The 24,841-nt window shown below is 44.6% G+C and overlaps 1 protein-coding gene across 6 annotated transcripts in view; it reads left to right on the plus strand.

The window, feature by feature from the left end:
- Positions 1–24,841, plus strand: part of KIAA2012 (KIAA2012 ortholog) — a 276,644-nt gene that overhangs the window by 37,730 nt on the left and 214,073 nt on the right. For all 6 annotated transcript variants that reach the window (XM_073646453.1, XM_073646458.1, XM_073646452.1 and 3 more), the window contains exons 2-6: positions 2,667–2,948; positions 16,147–16,306; positions 19,905–20,063; positions 21,348–21,535; positions 23,341–23,521. In XM_073646453.1, the coding sequence (XP_073502554.1) occupies positions 2,667–2,948; positions 16,147–16,306; positions 19,905–20,063; positions 21,348–21,535; positions 23,341–23,521 (970 nt within the window). The remainder of the gene's footprint in view (positions 1–2,666; positions 2,949–16,146; positions 16,307–19,904; positions 20,064–21,347; positions 21,536–23,340; positions 23,522–24,841) is intronic.

The following is a 24,841-nucleotide window of genomic DNA, read 5'->3' on the forward strand; positions in this document are numbered from 1 at the left end:
TCTCTCAGACAGAGGAATATTGGATTTGGCAAAGCTGCTTAGCAAAGGAAGTTGACATAGTGGCCATGATGTGTGAATAGTGTGAAGCTGCCATCCAGCAGCTGTGCTCTAACACCTGATATGTATTTTAATGGTCACTTTAGTATGTGCCTTTGATCCCTCGGAAGGGTAGAAGCCAAAGATTTAACATATTTTCATACGTTACATCCTGTCTAGTAACGTAATCATTTTACCGGCCTGTAAGGTTGAGTCATTTACTATATTTTTGCATAGAAATGTTGTCAGAAAATATCGTCTACTTGTTTTCTGCACACTCTGACATAGTGAAGATTACAAGCCAAGCTTAGTGACATCTAGGTAAGTGCTGCATGCTGCCATGTGTTCTGCAGGACGAAGCGTCCCTTGGTTTATCACTGTATAGACATTTACAACAGTGTTGCAACCATCCAGAAATTCCAGGATAGTCCGCACCAATAGGGCACATCTGTCCATAAAAAATGTGAGGTGTCCGTGATTTTTTTTTGAAGCTGAAAGAATTTATACAGATTATTTTGACTGTAATTATCATCAATAAATACTTTATGGTAAATGCAGGTGATGTCTTCATATCAGAATTATGGGCTGGAGACATACATCACTTATAATGATTTAATAATTAATATGGTTCTCCAATGTGTCTGTAAAAAAAATTGGCTGTCCGTGATTTTTTGATAAGATGTGCATAAAACATAAAAAGTCAAGTTGGCCACCCTGATTTACAATGCAGTGTTATGAAATTTCTCCAGCTCAGTATACAATGAAACCACTGCAGTGGTAACAATACTGCAATCTTAGTCACAGCTTCCTAAAATATTCGATTTTGGAAGATTCCTAAATTAATGTGTACAGGTGTCGATAAGTCCCAGTCAATTCTAGGTATCAAGAAGGGTTGGCAAGGTCCTCGTTTGTGTGGACCTAGAGCAAGAACTTTCATATACTTTTTCTGCTGCCCAAAACAAAAACATGAACTAGTGGTCCTCTAACCCCAGATCAGAGATACAAAATACAGGATGAGCTACATACTGGATGAAATCCTGTACCCTGCAACCTGGGGCTAAGTTCCTCAACTTTCATTTGGTGCAGTCATTCTGCTGGCTAGTTTTGGCTGCACCCCAAAAGACAAGGCAGACACCTGAACTGTGGGTGGTAAGCGTTAACTGTACAGGTTTTACCTGGCACTACTCTCTGAGGTTTCCTTCACAAGTTGCGGCTGCGTTGTGTTTTTCTCTGCAATCATGTTGTTGCATCGCTGTCGCAATGTGTGAACGCAGCCCGATGACACAGGAGGAGTTCAACTGATTGAGAGAAAAAACTGCACCATTATTTTAAAATGATTAATGGCAAAAAAAATCCTTGTTTGAAATGTAGTGTGGGGAATTTGTAGGAAATGTTCCTAGATTTCTTTCTGTAAAAGATGGGAATATCTGTATCACATGTAGAAATGTTTTATGTGTGTTTCACTTTTACTTTTTTCCTTATTGCATTTAGTAAGTAAAATTTCAACCAAATGCCGTATGTAAAGACAAAAATTACTGACATAACACAAAAAAATTGCACTTTGTGAATCCCACCTTAGGCGATATGCATTCTATAAAGGGGTTGTCCAGACAAAACCAATAAGTCTGCAGTCACTCTGTGTGTCTGCAGAATTATAAATTCGCCCAAAGCATACAAGTGTATGGAGCGAGGATGAGCCCACTGGCCGGGGGTATGTGTAACTCATACATACCCTCCGTTACCGAGTCTGAAACCAACAAGTCCAAGCAGTGCACAGTACGTGCCTTGGGGGGATTCATAAGTCATATAGAGTGGCTGCAGACGTAACGGTTTTGACCGGACAACCCCTTTAATGCTTCTATGGGATGGCTGATGCATTTTCCATGTGTCGCATGAGAAGTTTACCATGGATTTCACACTTTGCATCTGAAAAATCTATTTAAAAATCTGCAGCAGATCTGTCACCAGGTCAAAAGTGGTCACTGTTTTTTCTTTGTTTTTTTTTACTGTTTTTCTTGTATCCGCCATATGGTTTCAGAGATATGGGTCTTTTTATTTAGTACTAATATTTATGGTATTTATCAAGAGGGTGTGGCTCACAGGGTAATAATGCAGAACAGCCTAAAGACACACCCCAGAAGATCCTGTGAGACATGCCCCCTAGCTAAAAATTTTGCTACATTTCAAACAGTTTTACTCCAGAATTCTGTTAAAAATTGTTTGATCGGAGGCCTATGTCTGAGCCTTCTGTTTGGCGTATATGGAGGAATAAACATTAAATACATATGTCAAACATATCTATGAGATTGCATTCACCCAGGGAGGCCATGATAGTGTGCTTTTAGCCTTAAATGGAGCGGTCTGCGTTGGCATACTTTTTTTCATCTGTATATGATCGTAAGCAAACTGTACTTTCCTGTATGCTAATCCATCTTATTTTTTCTCTGATGAATTCTGACATAATTTTCCTATTACTTAGAATATGAAAATTAAAAATGCGATCTGATTGGCTGCTATGAGCGACACCAGATAGTTTCCTTAAACCTGTATTTTTTTATCCATGATTCTCCATTTGTTTTCATGCGGATTGTGTGTCAGTATTCTTAACAGTTTCTCACTTCTTATTTTAGGATTATTTGAACTGGAAGTCCCGTCAAGATTTTTACATCAGGCGTTTTCTCAGTGGTCGATATTCTACCAATGACTACTGGGCAGTGCCAACTCATAAGACGTATAGCACTAGGAAGGGGGCATTGGTTCTCTTTTCTGAGGATTTGGCGTTGTCAGCATGGAATGTATCACAGGACAAGAGGGTAAAAAAAAGGCAACGCTTCAAAAGGAACAATTATCAGCTTGAGCTCAGCACTCTTCAGGATTTGACTGGAGCTATTTTATCTTATGGAAGAAAAAAGGTAATTATAATATATACAATATTGTAATATAAATATTAAGTGATACTGTAATGGAACTTGTAAGAATACACACATGTATTCATGATGCAGTAGTCAAACAACAACAGATTCTTGGTAGTAAGAGCGTATTCTGTGATGTTAAAAACAATGGCGGTTATATATTAACCCTAATAATATATTTTCTTTGCACAATTTTGTTTTTCCGCCCCTTCTTCCAAGAGCAATAACTTTTTTTTTTTTTTTTCCATTGACATAGAAATAAAAGGACTTGCTTTTTGCAGGATAAGATGTAGTTTTGAATGACACCATTCACTTTACCATATAACGTAATGAGAAACGGCAAAAAAGTTCAACAAAACCCGAAATTCGACCATTGTTTTTTTGATTTTGTCAAAGCCATTCAATTGACCTTGCAATACGATTATAGCAGAGCGAAACTTACGTTATTATTTTGGTGGCTTAAAATGCTGAAGTTTATAAAAAAAAAAAAATGTGTTGCCATTTTCGAAGACCCTTAACTTTTTTTTTTCATCAATGGAGCTGTGTGTGTGCTCTTTTGTGTGCTTAGCTTTTCTTTTTATTGGTAGCACTTTGGGGTATATATGACATTTTCACCGCTTTGTATTGCATTTTTGGGAGAGATAAAGAAACAGAAAAATGGCAATTCCAGAGTATTACATTTTCCTTTAGGGTTTAAATAATTTTATATTTTGATTGGACTTTTATGGGTGCAGCAATGACAAATTCGTTTTTTACAGTATGGTTTATTTTTGGTTGGAAGGGAGAAAGATGGTGATTCAAATTGCTATGTTTTTATTTTATTTTAGCATTTAAAAAAAAAAAATGTCACCCCCATTTTTAATCCCCATTAAGGTCTTGAAACTTTCAATTGTTGGCACTATATACTGCAATATGTACCCACTCCACTATGGATATATATATACAGTATATCATGGGGCATTATGGGGTTTAATTATTATTTATTCACTGATATAGCGCCATTAATTCTACATCATTTTACAGACATATTCATCACTGTCCCCATTGGGGACCACAATCTAAATTCCCTAGCAGTATTTGTAGTATGGGACAAAGCCATAGTACTTAGAGGAAACCCATAAAAACTCCTTGCAGATGTTGTCCTTGGTGGGATTTGAACCCAGGACCCCAGTGCTGCAAGGTTGCTGTGCTAACCACTGAGCCACCATGCTATATTTCTGATCAAAAATAACCTCTTGACTATTCATCTACACCCATACACAGAGTAAGGCAGTACTCTGATGAATGCTGTCACGACCGCAAATTGAGAAGGTGACTGGATCCATGCTCAGCTCTGTGATCTTGTGCAAATCATAGATATCAGGTCTAAGAGATCTACTTAAAGGGGGTGGTCTAAGCATAGGTATTTTATGCCCTACATACAGGATAGGTCATCAATACCAGATTGGTGGGGGTCCAACAACCCCACTGATCATTCGGCTTTTTGCTCCAGCCAAATGTAAGAATTTTGAATGGGGCTGATAAATGTAGCTCCATACAATTTGTGCGGCTGCCATCAGCTGTTTCCGAACAAAGCAGTATAGCTTCTATGCAAAATAACAGAAGCTGTGCAGCCGGAGCAAGTAGCTGACCGGTGGGGGTGCCGAGGATCAGACCCCCACTGATTTGCTATTGATGACCTATCCTGTATATAGGTCATCCAATACCTATGCCTGGACCACCCCTTTAATAAGAATTGAAGTTTATATTGTGGTAGCAGATCCACTTTAAAGAAAATCTAAAGTAATGCTGCAGACTCTATGCATGTTCTTAGCTAGTGCTTGTGCAACATTTTCTCCAGCCAGATTACTGATCTACATGTACTGTATGCTAGCCAGGATTTCAGCTAATATGTTTTGTGAAATTTAAGATACATTAAAATAACAAAATACAACGGAATACAAGGAAATGATAAATTGTGAGGAAGTGAAATAACTTTTATTATACATAGTGTAGAAAACAGGATTAAATCTCCCACTATAGTGTATGTTAGAAAACCAGAGAAACTTCTTTCATTTCTGATTTCCTGTGGTTATTGAATGTGACCGTAGCTTTAATTAAAGTGCTGATTTGTGGCAGATTGATCTGGTTCTGCACTTTCCACTCACTGCATTGCTGGCTGAGAAAGAAATATGCCAATCATGGCTTGTTAAGAAGTGTCCTGGAGTAAGCAGCGGATAGCTGTGACCTGTTGGTACTTGCCTCCAGTCTGCCAGCCTCCTCAACTGTTTTCAATAACTGGCTCCACTGTCAACACAAAGGCGGCTTTGTGACTTGTGGAGAGAACTGTAGTGAAAGATATTGTCATTGTGTATTACCAGCTATGGAAAGCGAACATCCGCGTAGCAGGGCATATTTAGAATTTTCCAAGCAAGGATGTAGCAAATATGTTAGATATGTGAGTTTACTGATAATTCAGAGTGAGGTTCTGTATCCACTGCCAATGTACTGGTATCCAAAATAAATATACACGTATGTGCAGGGTGGGCCATTTATAGGGATATGTAGCACCCTGAGGATTCGGCTGCTACAGGGGTATTGCACCTCAACCCAGAGGTGTGATATTCCACTCCCGGGTAAGGATGGAGTGTGGGACTGAGCTCGGTAGGCTGCATGCACTACATACATCCCATTTCCGAGGAACAGACCAACGGTACTCCCACTTAGAAATGTGCAGGTACGACCGAGTCTGTTCCTGGCTGGAGTGGGAGGGGGGTGGAACATCCCATGTAGTGTAGGGGCAGATAGGGGGAGCAGTCTGGGTAGTGATAGGAGCTCATTGGGTGCTGGTCACCTGAGCTCACACATAGAGGGATATATAAGGTGGGCACCAACTAGAATCAGGGTCAGTTGTAGAGAACAAGTCAGTTGGAGAGGAGCCTGTCTGATGCAGAGAACAAATCAGCAGAGAGAAGGAAACAGCAGCCCTGGAGAGAGAGAGAGTGGAGCAGAGAAAGACCCAGAGGGGGAAGACTGAAGGGACCCAAGAACCCAAATTAGAGCACCGGGTGAGGAGTCAGCAAAAGGGTACCGGAACCCAAACTGGTGGGGGTAAAAACAATCCCCAGCCAGAGACCGGAGGCCGTGGGCAGCATCTGCCACGGCCACCCACCACATTCACCCCGAAGGCACACCACATGAAGGGTCAGGGAACCCAGGGCCAAGGGTGTCCCAACAGAAGGCCCGAGGGAGCTGGACCTAGGTGGATCACTGGTGGGGACGGCTGAAGAAAGGACAGAGGGAGAGCTCAGGGCCACGCTTCGGACTTGTTTGGGGGTTGGCTGGATCCAGGACCTGGTGGACGCAGCACGGCTCGGGTGGTCACTAGCAGCTGGAGTGACCAGTACAACATCTGCAGTAAGTAAACACCCTTAACTGCACTACCCGACTCTGTCTTCATTGCCGTCTGCACTGCACCACCACAACCCCCATCCTCTGCACCTGTCCCCCCTGAGGCTATACCCCTCCCGTTGGGGGTTATCTCATCAAGCTGCGCACCCACCATCAGCCTCAGCGGACCCTGCTGCAGCGGCGGCCACAGTGACCGCATCACAACGGGTGGCGTAGTCGACACAAAAGAACTTTAGTAACATCTGTAGAACTGCCACATCACACTGAGCTTGACGCCCTGGGCACGGGACCGGGTCACAGCCGCTCGGAGACTACAACCCCCCATCTGATCCGGTGCCGGGTATTCCCCTCAAAAAGGAATATGTCCCAGGGGGCGCGTCAACTTTGGCGTAGTCGGCAGGATTACGTGCCCACAACAACCGGGTACTGCGTGCCTGAAGAAAAGTGCAAGTTTACCTCAGAAAGAAGTCTCCCGCCGGTTCCGGAGGGTCCACGCCATCGGACCCCATCACAGGTCGTTTCCCGCCGATTGTCCGCCATTTCCAACTTGTTCCCGCCATCTGCAGAGTTTCCCGCCACTGGGCGACGCTTCCCGCCAAAACCGCAGATTTCCCACCTTGGAAGAGCAGCGGACGCCATTATGGGCGTGCCAAAGGAGGGCAAGAGGCCACCTCCCATCGTGGGCCGGGACAGAAAATGGCGCCAAAAGTGGAAACCGCCCCCACCAACAGAGACTGTGATGTTGAAGGTGTCTGTCAGCGTGAAAGAACTACCCCTGGAGCTGACAGTCACCGAGTTGCCCCGGGACCGCCCTCGAAGTGGGAGGAGACGAAAGAGAAGAGAAAAGATGGGTGCCGCTTGGAGCAGTCTGGAGCGAGCGGACCCGGAGGCAAGAGGTCTAACGAGGAGTAGCGGAGGAGCTCACCCGGAGATGGAGAGAAAGCAGAACAGCACCGGCCCGCTGGCCAGGAGTCTGCTAGAGACCGAGGAAGGAGGGCAGAGCAGCACCGGCCCGCTGGCCAGGAGCCTGCCGGAAGAAGAGCAGAGCAGCACCGACCCGATGGTCAGGAGCCTGCTAGAGTCCACAACCCCGCTAGGTCTAGCGGAGATCTTAGCGCAGCTCCCCCGAGACCGGGAGTGTGCACAGACTGCCCTGGAGGGCCTCGCACGGAGGATGGCCCGGGTACAGCGCGAGATACTGGCGGAGTGGAGCCGGGAGATGACCCAGCAAGCTGAGACCAGTCAACGGAGCACGCTACCCTGGAAGAGGAAGCAGACCGCCTCTGAGGATGGCGCGGGAGGACCCAAGGCCGGAGACGGCGCCGAGAAGGGAGCCGAACGCATGGAGGCAGGTAAAGGGGACGCCTATACCCCAAGCCGTGACACCGCTTACCTGCCCCAGCTCCCCGTCGCAGAGCCCGAAAGTCCCCCTGCTGTGCCCGTAGCCGCCATGTCACCGCTATGGACTAGGCCCCGACCGGAAGCCGCCGCAGCGACCCCTGTGACGTCACGCGCCTCGACCCGGAGCGTGACAAAGCAGGAAATACCACCAGCCTGGTCGCAAGGCCTAGTACCCCCGGGCGCCGCATCACCAACAGCGCCCCCTACCTCCGCGGAGCCTCCGGCCTGGCCGCAAGGCCAGGTAGCCCAGGGTGCCGCCGTCCTAACGGTGCCCTTCACCTTCCAGGTGCCCCAGGCCTGGCCGCAAGGCCTGGGCAACCCGGGCGCCACCACCACCGCGCCCGCGCCCGTAAAACCAAGGGTGCCACACCTGGGGGAGGACTTGTTCAGCCAGCTCACATGGCCGGACGGGCGGCCCTTCATCTGGCCCGAAGGATACCATGAGCTGGAACGGCAGCAGGAACTAAGACCCCTGGATGAACCCCTGATTCCGGCTCCGAAGCCCGTGGCACGGATCTCGCCCCCGCTAGCAGAGGCCCAATTTGAGTGGGACCCCACCGGAGAAGACCTAATGGGGTTCACTCAGGAAACTCGGGCAGTCGCCGCTGAGCGTACTGAGTGTTGTCGTCAGCAGCTAGCAGAGTTTGCGAGAGAACGGGAGGAGAGGCGGGTCAGAGAACAACAGGCCCAAATCCGGAGCGCGGAGCAGAAGAGCCGGACTAGGAGGAACCCCCGTGCAGCGCACTGTCCCCGCACCATCGGGACGGTGATAAAGTTCAACCCGCAGCATGGGTGGGGCTTTATTCGGGACCGTAACAACCGCGGTGACGTTTTTGTGACCCGCAGAGACGTCGAGTCCCACCTGCCGGAAGGTCACAAAGGCCGTGACCTCTATGTCGGAGACGAGGTCACTTTCACCCGGCACAAGTGTGCCAAAGGACCTTACGCCCTCCATGTACACCGCTTGACGGAGGAGGAGTTGCGGTACGGGGAGGAGGAGCCAGAGGACCCGGACGGGTCTGAAGCAACACCATATCACCAAGAAAAAGCAGGAGGGAGCCGTCGTTGAGGACGGGAGTAGAGACTGTATATAGTTGCCCGTCGGGGCACAGTGAACCGTTGCTGCTAAAATAGTCCCCGTTGGGACCAGTGAACTGTTTACCCGTTAACCCCTTCATCCTACAGGCTGAGGACTGTGAGCAGCCATTCCCTTCCCTCTACCTGGCCGAGGACTGAGAGCGGCCAACTTTCCCTGTAAATAGTTGCGCGTCCTAAAGCGCCCCCTACCGGTTTTATAGAAAACCTGTTTTTCTAAGAGACTGTCGCACTTTTCCCGGACACACGTTGCACAGTGTCCGGAGGAGGAACCTGAAACAAGAGACGACGAGAATGTTATATGAAAAGTTTTATATATATAATGTTTTATACGTTTTATTATGTTTATATGAAAAATTTTGTATGTTTTGGTGTTTTTGTCTTTACAGCCCGAGGACGTGCTGTGATTTACCAGGGGGGAATGTAGCACCCTGAGGATTCGGCTGCTACAGGGGTATTGCACCTCAACCCAGAGGTGTGATATTCCACTCCCGGGTAAGGATGGAGTGTGGGACTGAGCTCGGTAGGCTGCATGCACTACATACATCCCATTTCCGAGGAACAGACCAACGGTACTCCCACTTAGAAATGTGCAGGTACGACCGAGTCTGTTCCTGGCTGGAGTGGGAGGGGGGTGGAACATCCCATGTAGTGTAGGGGCAGATAGGGGGAGCAGTCTGGGTAGTGATAGGAGCTCATTGGGTGCTGGTCACCTGAGCTCACACATAGAGGGATATATAAGGTGGGCACCAACTAGAATCAGGGTCAGTTGTAGAGAACAAGTCAGTTGGAGAGGAGCCTGTCTGATGCAGAGAACAAATCAGCAGAGAGAAGGAAACAGCAGCCCTGGAGAGAGAGAGAGTGGAGCAGAGAAAGACCCAGAGGGGGAAGACTGAAGGGACCCAAGAACCCAAATTAGAGCACCGGGTGAGGAGTCAGCAAAAGGGTACCGGAACCCAAACTGGTGGGGGTAAAAACAATCCCCAGCCAGAGACCGGAGGCCGTGGGCAGCATCTGCCACGGCCACCCACCACATTCACCCCGAAGGCACACCACATGAAGGGTCAGGGAACCCAGGGCCAAGGGTGTCCCAACAGAAGGCCCGAGGGAGCTGGACCTAGGTGGATCACTGGTGGGGACGGCTGAAGAAAGGACAGAGGGAGAGCTCAGGGCCACGCTTCGGACTTGTTTGGGGGTTGGCTGGATCCAGGACCTGGTGGACGCAGCACGGCTCGGGTGGTCACTAGCAGCTGGAGTGACCAGTACAACATCTGCAGTAAGTAAACACCCTTAACTGCACTACCCGACTCTGTCTTCATTGCCGTCTGCACTGCACCACCACAACCCCCATCCTCTGCACCTGTCCCCCCTGAGGCTATACCCCTCCCGTTGGGGGTTATCTCATCAAGCTGCGCACCCACCATCAGCCTCAGCGGACCCTGCTGCAGCGGCGGCCACAGTGACCGCATCACAACGGGTGGCGTAGTCGACACAAAAGAACTTTAGTAACATCTGTAGAACTGCCACATCACACTGAGCTTGACGCCCTGGGCACGGGACCGGGTCACAGCCGCTCGGAGACTACAACCCCCCATCTGATCCGGTGCCGGGTATTCCCCTCAAAAAGGAATATGTCCCAGGGGGCGCGTCAGATACACCTAAATTAAATGGGAATGGTTGGTGATATCAACTTCCTGTTTGTGGCACATTAGTATATGGGAGGGGGAAACTTTTCCAGATGGGTGGTGACCATGGTGGCCATTTTGAAGTCGGCCATTTTGGATCCAACTTTATTTTTTTCAATGGAAAGAGGGTCATGTGACACATCAGACTTATTGAGAATTTCATAAGAAAAAACAATGATGTGCTTGGTTTTAACGTAACTTTATTCTTTCATGAGTATTTTACAAGTTTATGACCACTTATAAAATGTGTTCAAAGTGCTGCCCATTGTGTTGGATTGTCAATGCAACCCTCTTCTCCCACTCTTGACACACTGATAGCAACACCGCAGAAGAAATGCTAGCACAGGCTTCCAGTATCCGTTGTTTCAGATGCTGCACATCTCATATCTTGATGGTATGGTGTGGTATATGGGGTAGAAAGATAGTGGGGCCATTCTTCATCAATGGAAACCTCAATGCCACTGGATATCTGAAATTGCTACAAGATGATGTGTTGCCCTCTTTATGCACTGAAGATGGCACGTTCCCTGAGTTTTTCCAACAAGATGGTACACCACTACATTATTGGTGTCAGGTCCGAGCATTCCTACATGAACAGTTTCCTGGAAAGTGGATTGGTCGTCGTGGGCCAGTTGAATGGCCACCAAGGTCTCCCGATCTGACCCCCTTAGACTTTTATCTTTGGGGTCATCTGAAGGCAATTGTCTATGCTGTGAAGATACGAGATGTGCAGCATCTGAAACAACGGATACTGGAAGCCTGTGCTAGCATTTCTTCTGTGGTGTTGCTATCAGTGTGTCAAGAGTGGGAGAAGAGGGCTGCATTGACAATCCATCACAATGGGCAGCACCTTAAACACATTTTATAAGTGGTCATAAACTTGTAAAAACTCATGAAAGAATAAAGTTGTGTTAAAACCAAGCTCACCATTGTTTTTCTTATGAAATTCTCAATAAGTTTGATGTGTCACATGACTCTCTTCCCATTGAAAAATATAAAGTTGAATCCAAAATGGCTGACTTCAAAATGGACACCATGGTCACCACCCATCTGGAAAAGTTTTCCCCCTCCCATATACTAATGTGCCACAAACAGGAAGTTGATATCACCAACCATTCCCATTTAATTTAGGTATATTCATATAAATGGCCCACCCTGTACAATAGTTATATAAAGGGTACCAATAAATGAAAGCAGGCTACACAAATATTCATATAGCATATATATCTTTTAGCTATGGACATAGTGGTATAAATCCCCCCATCAATATAGATACATTTATGTGACGTAGATTACTCCAACATTAAACCTATAAATGAACACATAGGGCACTCACAAAACCACCCACAAATATCAAGATATCTGCACCATTTGTCCTCTAAATACCTGTAAGAAGAAAAAAAAAATACCTACATAGTTAAAGTGCTTATACTGGACTATGTATATATATATATTATGATTAGTATGGGCCTAAGAACTAACAGGCACGTAGTTGCTAACTATATGCCTGTTGTGCCCTGTGCGAATCTCTGCTGGCTCAGTGGTCACAGACCGCTCCTCACAACTATTCAGCGGCTTCTACTGATGTCACATTGACAGAGCAGCGGCTTCTCTATCGCTCTACTAACGTTGCATGACTACTGACGTCAAGCTGATTGATAGCTGGCTCCCCGCTGCCTAAATGCGGGGAGCTGGCTGTCTAGAAGAAGAGCTGCTCTATTGATGTTGATGCGGTCAATGACTGCGCTGTGATGGCGTCGGGTAGAACAGGCAGATAGTTAGTAACTACCAAACACCACCTCTCATCATGAATTTGACAAACAGGGGTTGTCACACCCTCGCCCCACCCCATCTCTACCCACTTTGTCAGGGACTAATTATGAATGCACAAAGTACATATATTATATGTGATTTTTGTTCATTTTTATATCAATAATTGATGGGTTGTTTCACTTTTCTACTCTAGAATATATTATTTAATTTAGTCAAGCAATGTCTATATCTATTATTTTTAGGCTACAGTCACACATGCAGTTTTCAAGACAATTTATGATGCAGTTTTTGAGCCAAAGTCCTTCCAAAGGGATGGGAAATGGCAAAAGGAAAAGCTAAAACTTCAATTCCCATTGATATCCACTACTGTGTTTAGCAAAAAAAATCATCAACTGTCACAAAAACCTCCTGGGTAATTTCAGGCTTAAGGTATTGTGGAGCGCTTACAGCGAGATCTGTGGTAATACACACCTCAACAGACTTTACTCAACAATAGTAATTGCAACAGCTTAGCAACAAAGAAATACAAACACTGCCAGCACAAAAATGAGAAAGAAAGTAACAAAGCATACAACCAAATTAGTTTACTACTTCCATCACCTTACAAGAAATTCTATGATATTACCAAAATGAAGAAAAAAAACATAAGCTATACACAGCTAACAATAAATGCTTATTAAGGCAAGCTTAAAGGGGTTGTCCACAATGTAAGGAGCTTTAGCACCACAGCTCCATGTACTGTGTAGTGGCCGTACTCAGGTACTGCAGCTAAGCTCTTATTGAACTAAATAGAAGCTTCAACAATCGAGAACGGGCACTACACAGTGTACAGAAGTGGGGGGTTTGGCTCCAGACATCTCATCGGCTATAATGATATGTCTGCTTTACTAAATACTTGCATTCTTCATGAAACAATTGCATCATCTTTCCTCTGAACTTGATATCTGTCTTTCTGTTACTCCTCATGGAAATTAAAGGGGAGCAGTCACCAGATTTTACTGTAACTGCATATATTATTAATTAGTGGCGAACAGACATGGATTATGGCATGTATTTTCACAGTAAGTACACCAGCTTCATCAGATCTGTTTAATAATGTATGCAGAATATATTGTGAAATCTAGTGACAGATCTATTCAATGAATAAATGGACAACTAGGTGGTACCATCCCTTTGTAATAAAGAAAATTCTCCAACACAGTCTGATACGGTCCAGTGTATAGTGACAGACCAAAGCAAAGTCCTTGTATATTTTGGGTAATGTCAGACAAACCTGCCAATTACTGTAAGTTGTGTTATCACCTAGGAGTTTGGGAAAGTTGGGTAATAACCACTATTTTATTACAATGGCCACCATGTAGTTTGCCGTAGAAATAAAAAGAAGCTCCAGCATACCAATCACGAATCTGCAAAAACACTAGTACACGCCCTCATCATCTCCCGCCTCGACTATTCCAACCTCCTGCTCTGTGGCCTCCCCTCTAACACTCTTGCACCTCTCCAATCTATCCTAAACTCTGCTGCCCGACTAATCCACCTGTCCCCGCGCTATTCCCCGGCCTCTCCTTTCTGTCAATCTCTTCACTGGCTCCCCATTGCTCAGAGACTCCAGTTCAAAACCCTAACCATGACATACAAAGCCATTCACATAACCTGTCTCCCCCATACATCTGTGACCTAGTCTCCCAGTACATACCTGTGTGGCGCCCCTGAGGGTTCGGTCGCCACAGGGGTACTGCATCTCTTTAATGAGGTGTGGTATCTCTCCTTCGAGGTAAGGATGGTGTATCTGTCAGGACCCCACCTCTGCATCCAACACTACACCTCTCCCACCTGTGGGGGGGGCTTAAAGGCACCATAGTGCTGCCCCTGCCAGGATAAGTGGAGATGGGGGAACCAAAAGTTAGGGGGAACCTAGTAGTGGGTGAGAGTGGAGGACACTCTTAGAGGTTACACAACAAAAATTCATATTTAATAGCCAGCCATCTTGGGCTTATGGTCTTTGATTGTGATCTTCATCACTGAACGTGGCTTTCTGTGTGAACCTGCAGTTGATGGGGACACGGTCCTCGTACTCTGGCCTTGAGTCGAGGAGCGGGCAAGAGTTAACGGCTGTCTCTACCCAGTCAAGGTCCTTACCCAAGAAGGCCTGGAGGGGACCGGAGGAGTAAAAGCTCCGCAGGCAAAAAGATCCCAGGGGGATGCAGACGGAGCGGTATACGCCACCTGTCCTCGCTATTCTGGCCTAGTCAGAGGGATTCCTGCTGCAAGAGGGGTACCGGCCCCCGATACCTGACTCTGTCACTTCAAGTCTCAGTCGGAGAAGCCCGGAGGCTCAGTGGATCCCAGCGGGTAACGGACGGAGCGGAGTCGCCGCCCGTACCCTTGTTCTGTGCATAGTCCAGAGGGAGACCCGGCCTTAGTACACGCACCACACACGGACAGGAGAGGACCTAGTGGGAAAGTCTAGGAACACTCTGGTGCGGGGTCCTGACCAAAGCACCTGAACTACCTGGAGGTTGTCGGACCCCCGGTCCTGGTGGCTGCAGTGCGCCATGAGGAGCAGGGAGAAGCCTTGCAGCTGTGCATTCTACCGTGAGTAAAGCTTGGAAGACTACCCCTATGGCCTCCGGTTTCCTACTGCAATGCGGCACCGCACGACACCGCACCACATCTCCCACTACGATTCCCCTCCTTCTGTTCTCTCTGACCTGAGGCCCTGCTCCACCTGTGGGGAGTAGTATCCTCTGCTGCTGCCACTACATCCCGCCTCAGAGGACTGAACGCAGCGCTGGTGGAGGATCACCAGACACCACAGGTGGCGTAGTCAACACAACCACTCGATTAATACCAACTCTGAAAGCCCATTACACACTTTTAATGTGACGGCCCTGGGCACGGAACGGGTCCAGGCCACGGCTACAACCCACCAAGCATCTGACCCAGCTCCGAGTACCCCCATCTCTCAGGGTAGGGCTGCGAGCGTCACACCTGCACGCAACCTCCGATCCTCACAAGATCTCCTTCTCTACTCCCCTCTTATCTCCTCTTCCCACAACTGTATACAAGATTTCTCCTGTGCATCCCCCCTACTCTGGAACCCTCTACCCCAACACATCAGACTCTTGCCTAGTGTGGAAACCTTCATAAGGAACCGGAAGACCCACCTCTTCCGACAAGCCTACAATCTACAGTAACCACCACTCCACCATACTGCTGCACAACCAGCTCTGCCCCCACCTACTGTATCCTCACCCATCCCCTGTAGATTGTGAGCCCTCGCAGGCAGGGTCCTCGCTCCTCCTGTACCAGTCGCTGACTTTTATTGTTCAAAATTTACTGTAATTGTTTTCGCTATGTATAACCTTTTCTCACATGTAAAGTGCCATGGAATAAATGGTGCTATAATAATAAATAATGATAGCAATAATGCCAATAAAATGTACATTTAAAATCCAAGAAATATAAAGCACAGAATCCAATATTGTGCATTTGAAGCATTTTCCATGCCCTTACTCTTGGTGGTATGAGACTGTGATAGATGCTATGACTATGGGCTTGAGAATGGATTCTCTGCATTCATCCATGCATCCTCAGGGGTCTAGATGAGCTAGTCCTGTGTTTCTTCATAGTGATCACCATGTTAGTTGGCATAGATTTTCCCTAGAGATAGATAAATCCCCAAAACAACTTGATTCATGCTCTGTATTCTGATTACTAGTTGTTGTTGCTGTTGTTTTCTCGTATTATTTATAGATGTATTAAAATTAGACCTTGAGCACATGCAACGAGTCGGCCTCTGTTTAGTGATTACTGCGGCTTCCTGACGAGCCCAGTGTTGTGTTTCCTCCTAGGATCACACTGAGCCTCATTGGCAGCCGTACCTGCATATTCTGAATGAAGAGCATGTTCAGAGGGCAAGACAGATCCGGCCTGGATATTCTCCAAAGAGATATCTGACCCGGCTCTTCCGAACATGGGATCCAAACACGATTTTCAAGCTACAACAATCAGGTCAGTGAGAAATTATCTCTGTTATGTCTTAAAATCAATCCCTTTTAATGAAGCCACATTCTGGGGAGTTAAGGTGCCTATTTCTGCAGAAGGTGCTGGTTCTTTTTTTACAGGTTTACGTTGAGGCTGTGTACCCACTATGCGTTATTCAAGCGTTTTTGCGGCGCAATTTCAGCAGCGAAAATGCTTAAAAAACGCTTGGTAATACGTGCCCCATGGTCCCCAATGATAATCCGCATGTGCTGTGCACATGCTGCGGAAATTTCCGCTGCGGATTATCATTGCGGAAAAATACGCAGCATGTCCATTGATTTTGTGGACACGCAGCGTAATTGCCGCCATTGACTTGCATTGAATCACTTAATATCCGCATGACTACATGTGCACAAGCGGATATTATGCGATTCAATGTGCGGATGGTACCCGGGTCTGGAGAAGAGGAGACTCTCCTCCAGACTCATGTATCATAGAGAAAAACTTTATTAGTTAGAACATAAATTCATAGTGAAAAATTTTTCATTACAAAGATGTGCAAATTGCGGAGCAAGTCAATGAACAGGAATTCCCCAAAGGGTCCCCGCAAACACAATACAGCAAAGATTAGAGGTTAAATAAGCCCAAAATCCTACTTGTAACTACGGGCAACCTAGTCCTTATATAAGGAAAGGGGAACAAAATGACCCAATGAGTAGCAGGGTAACACTATAAAGGGGAAACAGTCGAAAGATTCATATAAAAACAGGTGGCAAGAGCAAGACTCACAAAGTGACACAAGCAACTCAGGAGATTAGGTGAGTTTCAAACATCATAGTGTTATTAAACAGCCGTACTGTGTGGCATGTAAGTAAAAATAACTCACCAATAAAGTCACCAGAAATTGTTCCCCTTTCCTTATATAAGGACTAGGTTGCCCATAGTTACAAGTAAGATTTTGGGCTTATTTAACCTCTAATCTTTGCTGTATTGTGTTTGCGGGGACCCTTTGGGGAATTCCTGTCCATTGACTTGCTCCGCAATTTGCACATCTTTGTAATGAAAATATTTTTCACTATGACCTGTCACATGACTAAATTACAAATAATGGGCATGCTGCGGATTTTGTGCAGAGAACATGCGGATTTTCATTGGGGATCATGGGGCACGGATTACCAAGCGTTTTTCAAGCGTTTACGCTGCAGAAATTCCGCATCAAAAACGCTTGAAAAACTCATAGTGGGCACGCAGCCTTAGCATCTTATAAATGGTCCCAATATTAGAAAGGTGGGGAGAAGCTAACTCATTACACAGAATGTACCTATTGTTACACGCATGCCGCTAGGTTCAGATAGGGGCGAGACAGGTTACATGAATTATTTTGAATCCTGGGGGAACCGTCAGGCTAAGTGCCCACGATGCAGAAATGTTCTGAATTTTTCCTGAGCGTTTCTGCATCACCCTGGCACAAAAAACGCATTCGGATTTTGCATGCGTTTTTCCTGCCAGGGACAAGCGTTTTGCACATGCGATTTCGCATGCGGGTTGTCAAGCGCTTTCCAAGCGATTTTAGCATCACTTGGAAAGTGCTTGACAACTTGGTCACACTATATAAATCCATGCAACCGGCATGGATTTTATATAGTGTGACCAAGTTAGTTAAAAAAAAGAATAAAATTGGTAAAAAAACAAACAAAACATATACTCACCTTCCGATGGCCCCCCGTCTCCTTATCCGATGCGTCCGGTCTTCCCAATGTCTCGCGGTTGTGTAAAAAGACCGGCCATGACGTCATTTAGTCATGTGACGGGTCACTCAACCTCCGATGTCAGTGGTCGCGTGACCCGTCACATGACTAAATGACGTCATGGCAGGTCCTTTTAGACCATCGCTAGCTGCCGGTAAGCCAGGACGCATCGCTATAGAGACCGGGGGACATCGGAAGGTGAATATAATGTATAGTTTTTATTTTAATTCTTTTTTTTTACAGGTACATGTACTATGGTACTCGGCTCTGGAGGAGAGTCTCCTCTTCTCCAAACCCTGTTACCACCCACACATTGAATCGCTTAATATCCGCATGTGAACATGTAGTCATGTGGATATTAAGCGATTCAATGCAAGTCAATGGCGGCGAAAACGCCGCAATTACGCAAAATAATTGGTAGTGCTTCGGATTTTTCCGCAATGATAATCCTCAGCGGAAATCTCCGCAGCATGTGCACAGCACATGCGGATTATCATTGGGGAACATAGCAGACCTTCTACCAAGCGTGCATGTTAAGTCTTATGAGCAACAGGCTCCAGTGACAAACAGTGCAGTTTCCTTAGCAGCACAACAGTTCACAGTCTTCCCAGTAGTACAGAACAGCACAGTTCTAATGCAAAGGCACATTAATGAACACAGCATTCTTTACAGCACAGTGAGATGGAGGAGGGGGGGAGGGTTTGCTGAGGGAGATGATCCCTGTGACACCATTTCTTCCAGTCCTTATCTTTATGCCTGACAATACTCTGCACTGCTAGCCCAGGAACTCTACCTGACCTGTGCTTAGCTTCACTCCTGACTTGAATCCTTTTCACTTGCAGGGACGCTTCTGTGAGATACAGAACACACACAACACCTTTCTCTTTGGCTCCAGCCAGACAGTAAACAACTTCCCCATAATCCCCCTGGGGCACTGCTAAAACACTCCCCTTCTCATGTGACTGTGTTAACCCCTCTAGTTGCTGGATGCTTTTAAAGCACCAGCACTACTTTTGCATGTCACACTGCAAAAGCACTACTTCTGCATGTCACACTATTACCGACCAGACGTGCCATTTGGAGAAGTGTTTTAATATCCAAAGTGCTGACGAGTTCTGCTCTAATTAAAGTCACAGATTAGTAAGAAAAATTACATGAGTAGCTGCTTATACGAGTTGCTAGAATCAGTGACGCAACACAGCAACTTTTGGGATTACTAGTCTTGGAGATTATAGCAGTAGTATAGAACTAGTAGGGAGAAACCCAGTGCACACTATCTGCCCAATAGTAGAGTGGTAAAGCCCAAAATTACATAACTCATCTGTGTAGTTGAAGATCAGGATTGCAAGCAAAATTTAAGTAAGAATCCAAACATTTCTTAAGGGTTCACACAGTTCAATAATTGCTTTTGGGTTTATTTGGGGAGAGAAACTTTTTTTTACTTTTTTCTTTATCTAGCTATAAAAAATGTTTATGTAGAGGTACTGGTAATGTAATTTTACATGGTCTACATTGATTTATGTCAATATATTGGTATGTTTTATGGGATGGATACTATATATTATTGGTTATTTTACTTCTGGTAATGGGTTTTTTACAAGACAGTTATGCATTAAAGGGATTAAATGGAAACATGCAATGTTTAGTTATGACAGCAAGGCTCTTAAAACTGCTCCTAAAGTTAAACATCGTATTTGAGAGGCTGGCCGGACTTCTAATAATTTCTTTGTGTTCTTCTTTTATTTGGTTTTGTCGTATAGCAAGAGGAAGCAGTTAAATTGTAAGGTCACTAAAATCTGGAAAGTTCTTAAATGGTTTCTAAGATGTGAAAACATAAATAGGTGAAAAGACAGGCTTTTGTACTTTTGTTTTTTCAGGAAGCCTAAGAGACTCGGCACAACTTCAACAACTCATAGCCGTGGGAGACAGCGGTGGAAGACATCCAGACCTTTCATCTACTCCATTAAAATATAATCGCCTACCTGTCTCTACCTTCTTACCTTACTGGAGCAATACAGATGTGTTCACCAATCCAGGTATCTTCTCCAGCTATTGTTTTTATGTTGTACATAGCACTACTTATATATATTTATATAGTATATATATACACACACACATAATATATACACAATATACTGTATAAATATATACACAAAAAATGGCCAAATTTCATGCTGGTTAGTGCTGATAAAATACTCATTTTAAAATAGAATTATACAGCCATTTTGACATGGATTTTTAAAGTAAGTACACCAGCCTTGTCTGTTTAAGAGACCTATTTTATAAGGTATCAGTTTGTATTGAGAAATCTGGTGACTGATTCGATCTAAAGTCATATCATTATATTGATCAAGGATGTTTGTAGATGATGTTCTTGGGCATTAGTTTATCAGCATCTTGACCCAATGGGATATTACTGAAACGTCTTTCTGCACTTCTAGTTTCCCGGTAAAAAACATTAAGCTATCACAAACAAATTTTCACTAGCGACCTGTTAAGGCTAACATGCTTTTAGTCACATTGACTTAAATAGTAGAAAGAAGGCCAAATGGGATTAATTGATATGGGCAATCTTTATTTAGATTATAAGTAGACTAATGTCATCCAAACCCTCCATTAACGACAGGTTCGGCCAACAGTCTAATGTGTATGGGACAACTGATTTTCAGGAGGATGTAGCATGTCCGATTTCAGACTGCCAGTCCTTTTGTTCTCTCAGAGATAAGGCGCTGCCAGACATATCTGGCAGTGGCTCTTTTGTAGCGAACACTTGAGCTCTCACCTGAGCAAGCACTCCTGTGTTTGGGAGGGATGGCGCAAATGATCGGCCAAACCGTAGTTCGGTGACAGTTGTCTAATGTGTATGGAGTAAAGCTGTTAGGAGTAAAGCTGATCCTCAGCTCACTATTATCATAATGGGATAATAGTGCGATCACAGCCATGTATGTTTTATCCTGAAACACTGCAGCATACTTTTAATCACCGCCGCGCTATTGACTAGTTGTACAGGCGGGTCCCTGGCGGCTTCCTCCTGCCCACTGACAGTGACTGGCAAGCCTCTGCCTGCATGCACGTCTAGGCTGGGGCTTGTCAGTCACTGTCAGCAGGAGGGGACAATAGCGTGGCACGGTCCCTGGTGGTAATTAAAAGTATGTTTTTTTCTCTGAAACGTCACATCATTTCACAGTAAAGCATACATGACTGTGATTGCATAGCCAGGAGCTGATCCATGCTGCCCACTGTTTGGGCAGAATGTATTAGCTGACAGGTTCCCTTTAAGCAGTACAAATGTATTCATACTAGTTATCTGCTTTCACTAGGGCATTGCACTCCAGTGGAAGAGGAGACTGGTAATGAAGAAGAACTGGCCCATGACATGGAAAACCTTGAAGTATATGGAAAAAATTCAACTATACCAAGTGCAGCGACCCTCAGAAAATTTAGTCCAGAGAGAAGAGAATCTCGTGTTGCACAAAGTTCCCGGAAGGTTAAAGAGCATTCACATGTGGTAAGTGTATTAAGAAACCAAATAAGAACACACATATACATATATATATACCAGAATGAACAGGACAGGTAATAAATGGAGAAGGCAGCTGTCTAGGGTGACACTGAAGAGGGTGGCACAATTTGAGGATTAATCAAAGAAACAAAATTATGTCTATGAATTTCTTTATTATAACTAATGGGATGTGTTCTAATGATGATAGTGTGCCAGTGTCAGTGTCCGATGAGTACAGTGAGAGAATGGTACGTTACTCTGAATTTAAAAATATTGGCAGCAACATTTCTATTAATTATAGGCCATCCATGTCTGATTGGTGGGTGACACCCCGCCGATCTGCTGTTACCAGCACACAGCAGCTCCATCATTTCTATAGTGGCCACGGCCAGGTACTACAGATCCACACCATATATAAATGAATAGGGGTTGGATCTGCAGTACCCGGTCGGGACCACTATAGTTTTGACAGAGCTCCTGTGTTCCAGAAAGAAAAACATTCATGTCCCTTTTGAATTGTTGAAATGAATTCACCATGAAGAATCCCTCTGACAGAACGTCTCATCGCCTCTCTGCTCTTACAGTAAAAAATTCCTGGCTATGTTGGACCGAAAGGACAACTGTAATTAGCATAGAGAAGTTCTATTTAAAACTTAACTTTTATGTACCGATTAAAAACAGGGAATTCCCAAACAAAAAAATTCCCAAACAAAAACAAATTATACATACACAAAAGTTAAAGATGTGAGTATCTATCATACATCACATGGATTAGTAACTATACTAAGTGAATCGTAATTATTTTAGATCCCACCTAGACCAGACGTAAAGGTGTAGTCCTTCAAGGATCCTTCTTGGAGTTAGTTGTTGATGGGGAGGGCTATCTAACCCTGTCATGCCCTATGCAGTAGCTCTCGCCCTAACAAGGGCAGTACCTAAGTGTTGAACTATTCTATAGACCCCCCAAAACTATATATAGTTTTTTTAGGGGGTCTATAGAATAGTACAACACTTGGGTATTGCCCTTGTTAGGATGGGAGCTACTGCATGGGGCATGACAGGGTTAGATAGCCCTCCCCATCAACAACTAACTCCAAGAAGGATCCTTGAAGGACTACACCTTTACTTCTGGTCTGGGTGAGATCTAAAATAATTCACTTGTTATAGTTACTAATCCATGTTATATATGATAGATACTCACACCTTTAACTTTTGTTTATATATAATGTGTCTTTGTTGGGAATTCCCTGTTTTTAAACGGTACATTTAAAGTTACGTTTTAAGTAGAACCTCTCCATGCTGATTAGAGATATATGTTTTGAGAGAATGGATTCTGACAACACTGGTCGGTATCGTTTGCTTCAGACCTAAAGGATAACCAGTGCCATTTTATTACGCACTCAGTCTCTCCTGGTTCTCACCACTGAAAGGGAATTGTCCACAGAGTTTCCAAGGCTTTGTATACTTTTTCTGTGTATGGAGTAGATATTTCATAAAGAGTACTAGCGAATGCACTAGTTAGTGTTAGTATAGTTAAAAACATCCATCCACCAAGGTCAGCTAGAAGAGATCGTAGTTGAAAGAAGGCTGAAGGCCAAAGCAGACCAGTGCTTCTGGAGAAGAGTGTTTGGGCACTTTATCCTCTTCCTTTTTATTGGCTGTGAAGTGTGAAACTGAATTCTTGAAATAAAACGTTATTTCATCTCTCTACTCGTCGTTAATAATATTCATTTGAGATATCGGAGCTCCAGTTGACCTCTCATACTATTTGACTTTACTCGTATTTATTCAATACATTTTGTTTTTAACAGGGAGAAGCACAGCAGAACCAGTCATGTGGAGATGATGCGATGAGCAATGTCACTGACCGCCATGAAAAGCCTCCACCTGTAGACATGTCTTTTTTTAAGGAAAATTATGCACCACCTCATGGAAAGCCTCACACAACCTTTTATGGTGGACGTTTTGCAGGGCGAAGAAAACAACCACACAGTGAGTAACCAACTTGAAGCGATTGTCTGGTTATGACTTTGAAAAATGTAATTTAGCACCTACAATGGCTGCCTCCCTGCTATTTACTTTCCTTACTGTTTGCTGCTTGGTTCCACTAGTGCAGACTTGTGATCTATGACTACAGGTTATCTACAGTGCCTACAGGGAGTGTGTGGTAGTCTGAGACACTCCTCCTGTCTCATCATTGGTTTATCTACTCTTACTGCAGCTCTGCCTCCAACATGCATCTACGACACTTATACTGAGGAAAATAAGCTTTAGGAAGGGAGCAACCAGGGGTTTGCTTTAAACTAAAAGGGCTGCTATGTAATCTGAGAGCAACATGATGTGGGGGCAGAGACCCTGATTCTAGCAATGCATCACTTATTGGGCTGCTTGCTGTCATTTTGATACAATCACTGTTTTCTCTGCTGCAGATCTAGCAGTTCTCTGAATGCTGAGCTCTGTATGACCCCGCCCACATCACTGATTGACAGATTTCTGTGTACACTGTACATTGACAGAATTCTTATCAGTGGTGGAGGGGGGTTACACAGAGCAGTTGACTAGGAGGCACAAGACCACAAGTCCTGTAGTAATAATCTCCTGCTGATAAAGCACTGATGTTGTAAGTGATGCATTGCTGGAATCAGGCTCTCTTCCCCTACATCATGCTGCTCACCAATTACATAGCAAAAAACTTGCTGACAGATTCTGTTTAAAGTGATCTACAGACATAAGATATAAAACTGGGCCATCATGGACAATTTAGTAGAGTGAGAAAGTTTATCCTCCATTGTAGCAGCACCCTTTATTGTATATATTCTGTATATTTGTCATATATACGGTATTTATAACATCCACGTATGAACATCTCTTCCTCTAGGATTTGGAGTAAGGTCTTGTGAACAACAAATTGAGGGGTTGCTGATAAAATACTTTAAAGGCATTTTCCAGGACAAACAGCTAAATGTTGACATCTTGAATATGTTGAAAATGTGGAAAAAGCCAATTATAAAAAATAAATATATTATTGATTCTGTTCCATACATGCGTCCAACAAAATGTAATATTAGACAAAAAAATGTGTAAACAATTTAAACTATTACTATATTTTTAAGGATCATCATCATCCAATGTCCATATTATGCTTCTGATCAAGTAAATTCCCCATATGTAGTCAAGAACACATTGGCTATATTTATTTGATGCTTAGATTCATATGGCTGAACATAAAAGAGTTAATTGCAGCCAAACTTACTTATAATGAGACTGATCAAGTCACCACAAACTTTCTTTATTAACATTGTGCATACAAAT

The sequence above is a fragment of the Phyllobates terribilis genome, unplaced genomic scaffold, assembly GCF_046119375.1.
Source record: "Phyllobates terribilis strain yellow unplaced genomic scaffold, ASM4611937v1 Scaffold_9__5_contigs__length_417890890, whole genome shotgun sequence".
NCBI classification, from domain to species: domain Eukaryota; kingdom Metazoa; phylum Chordata; class Amphibia; order Anura; family Dendrobatidae; genus Phyllobates; species Phyllobates terribilis.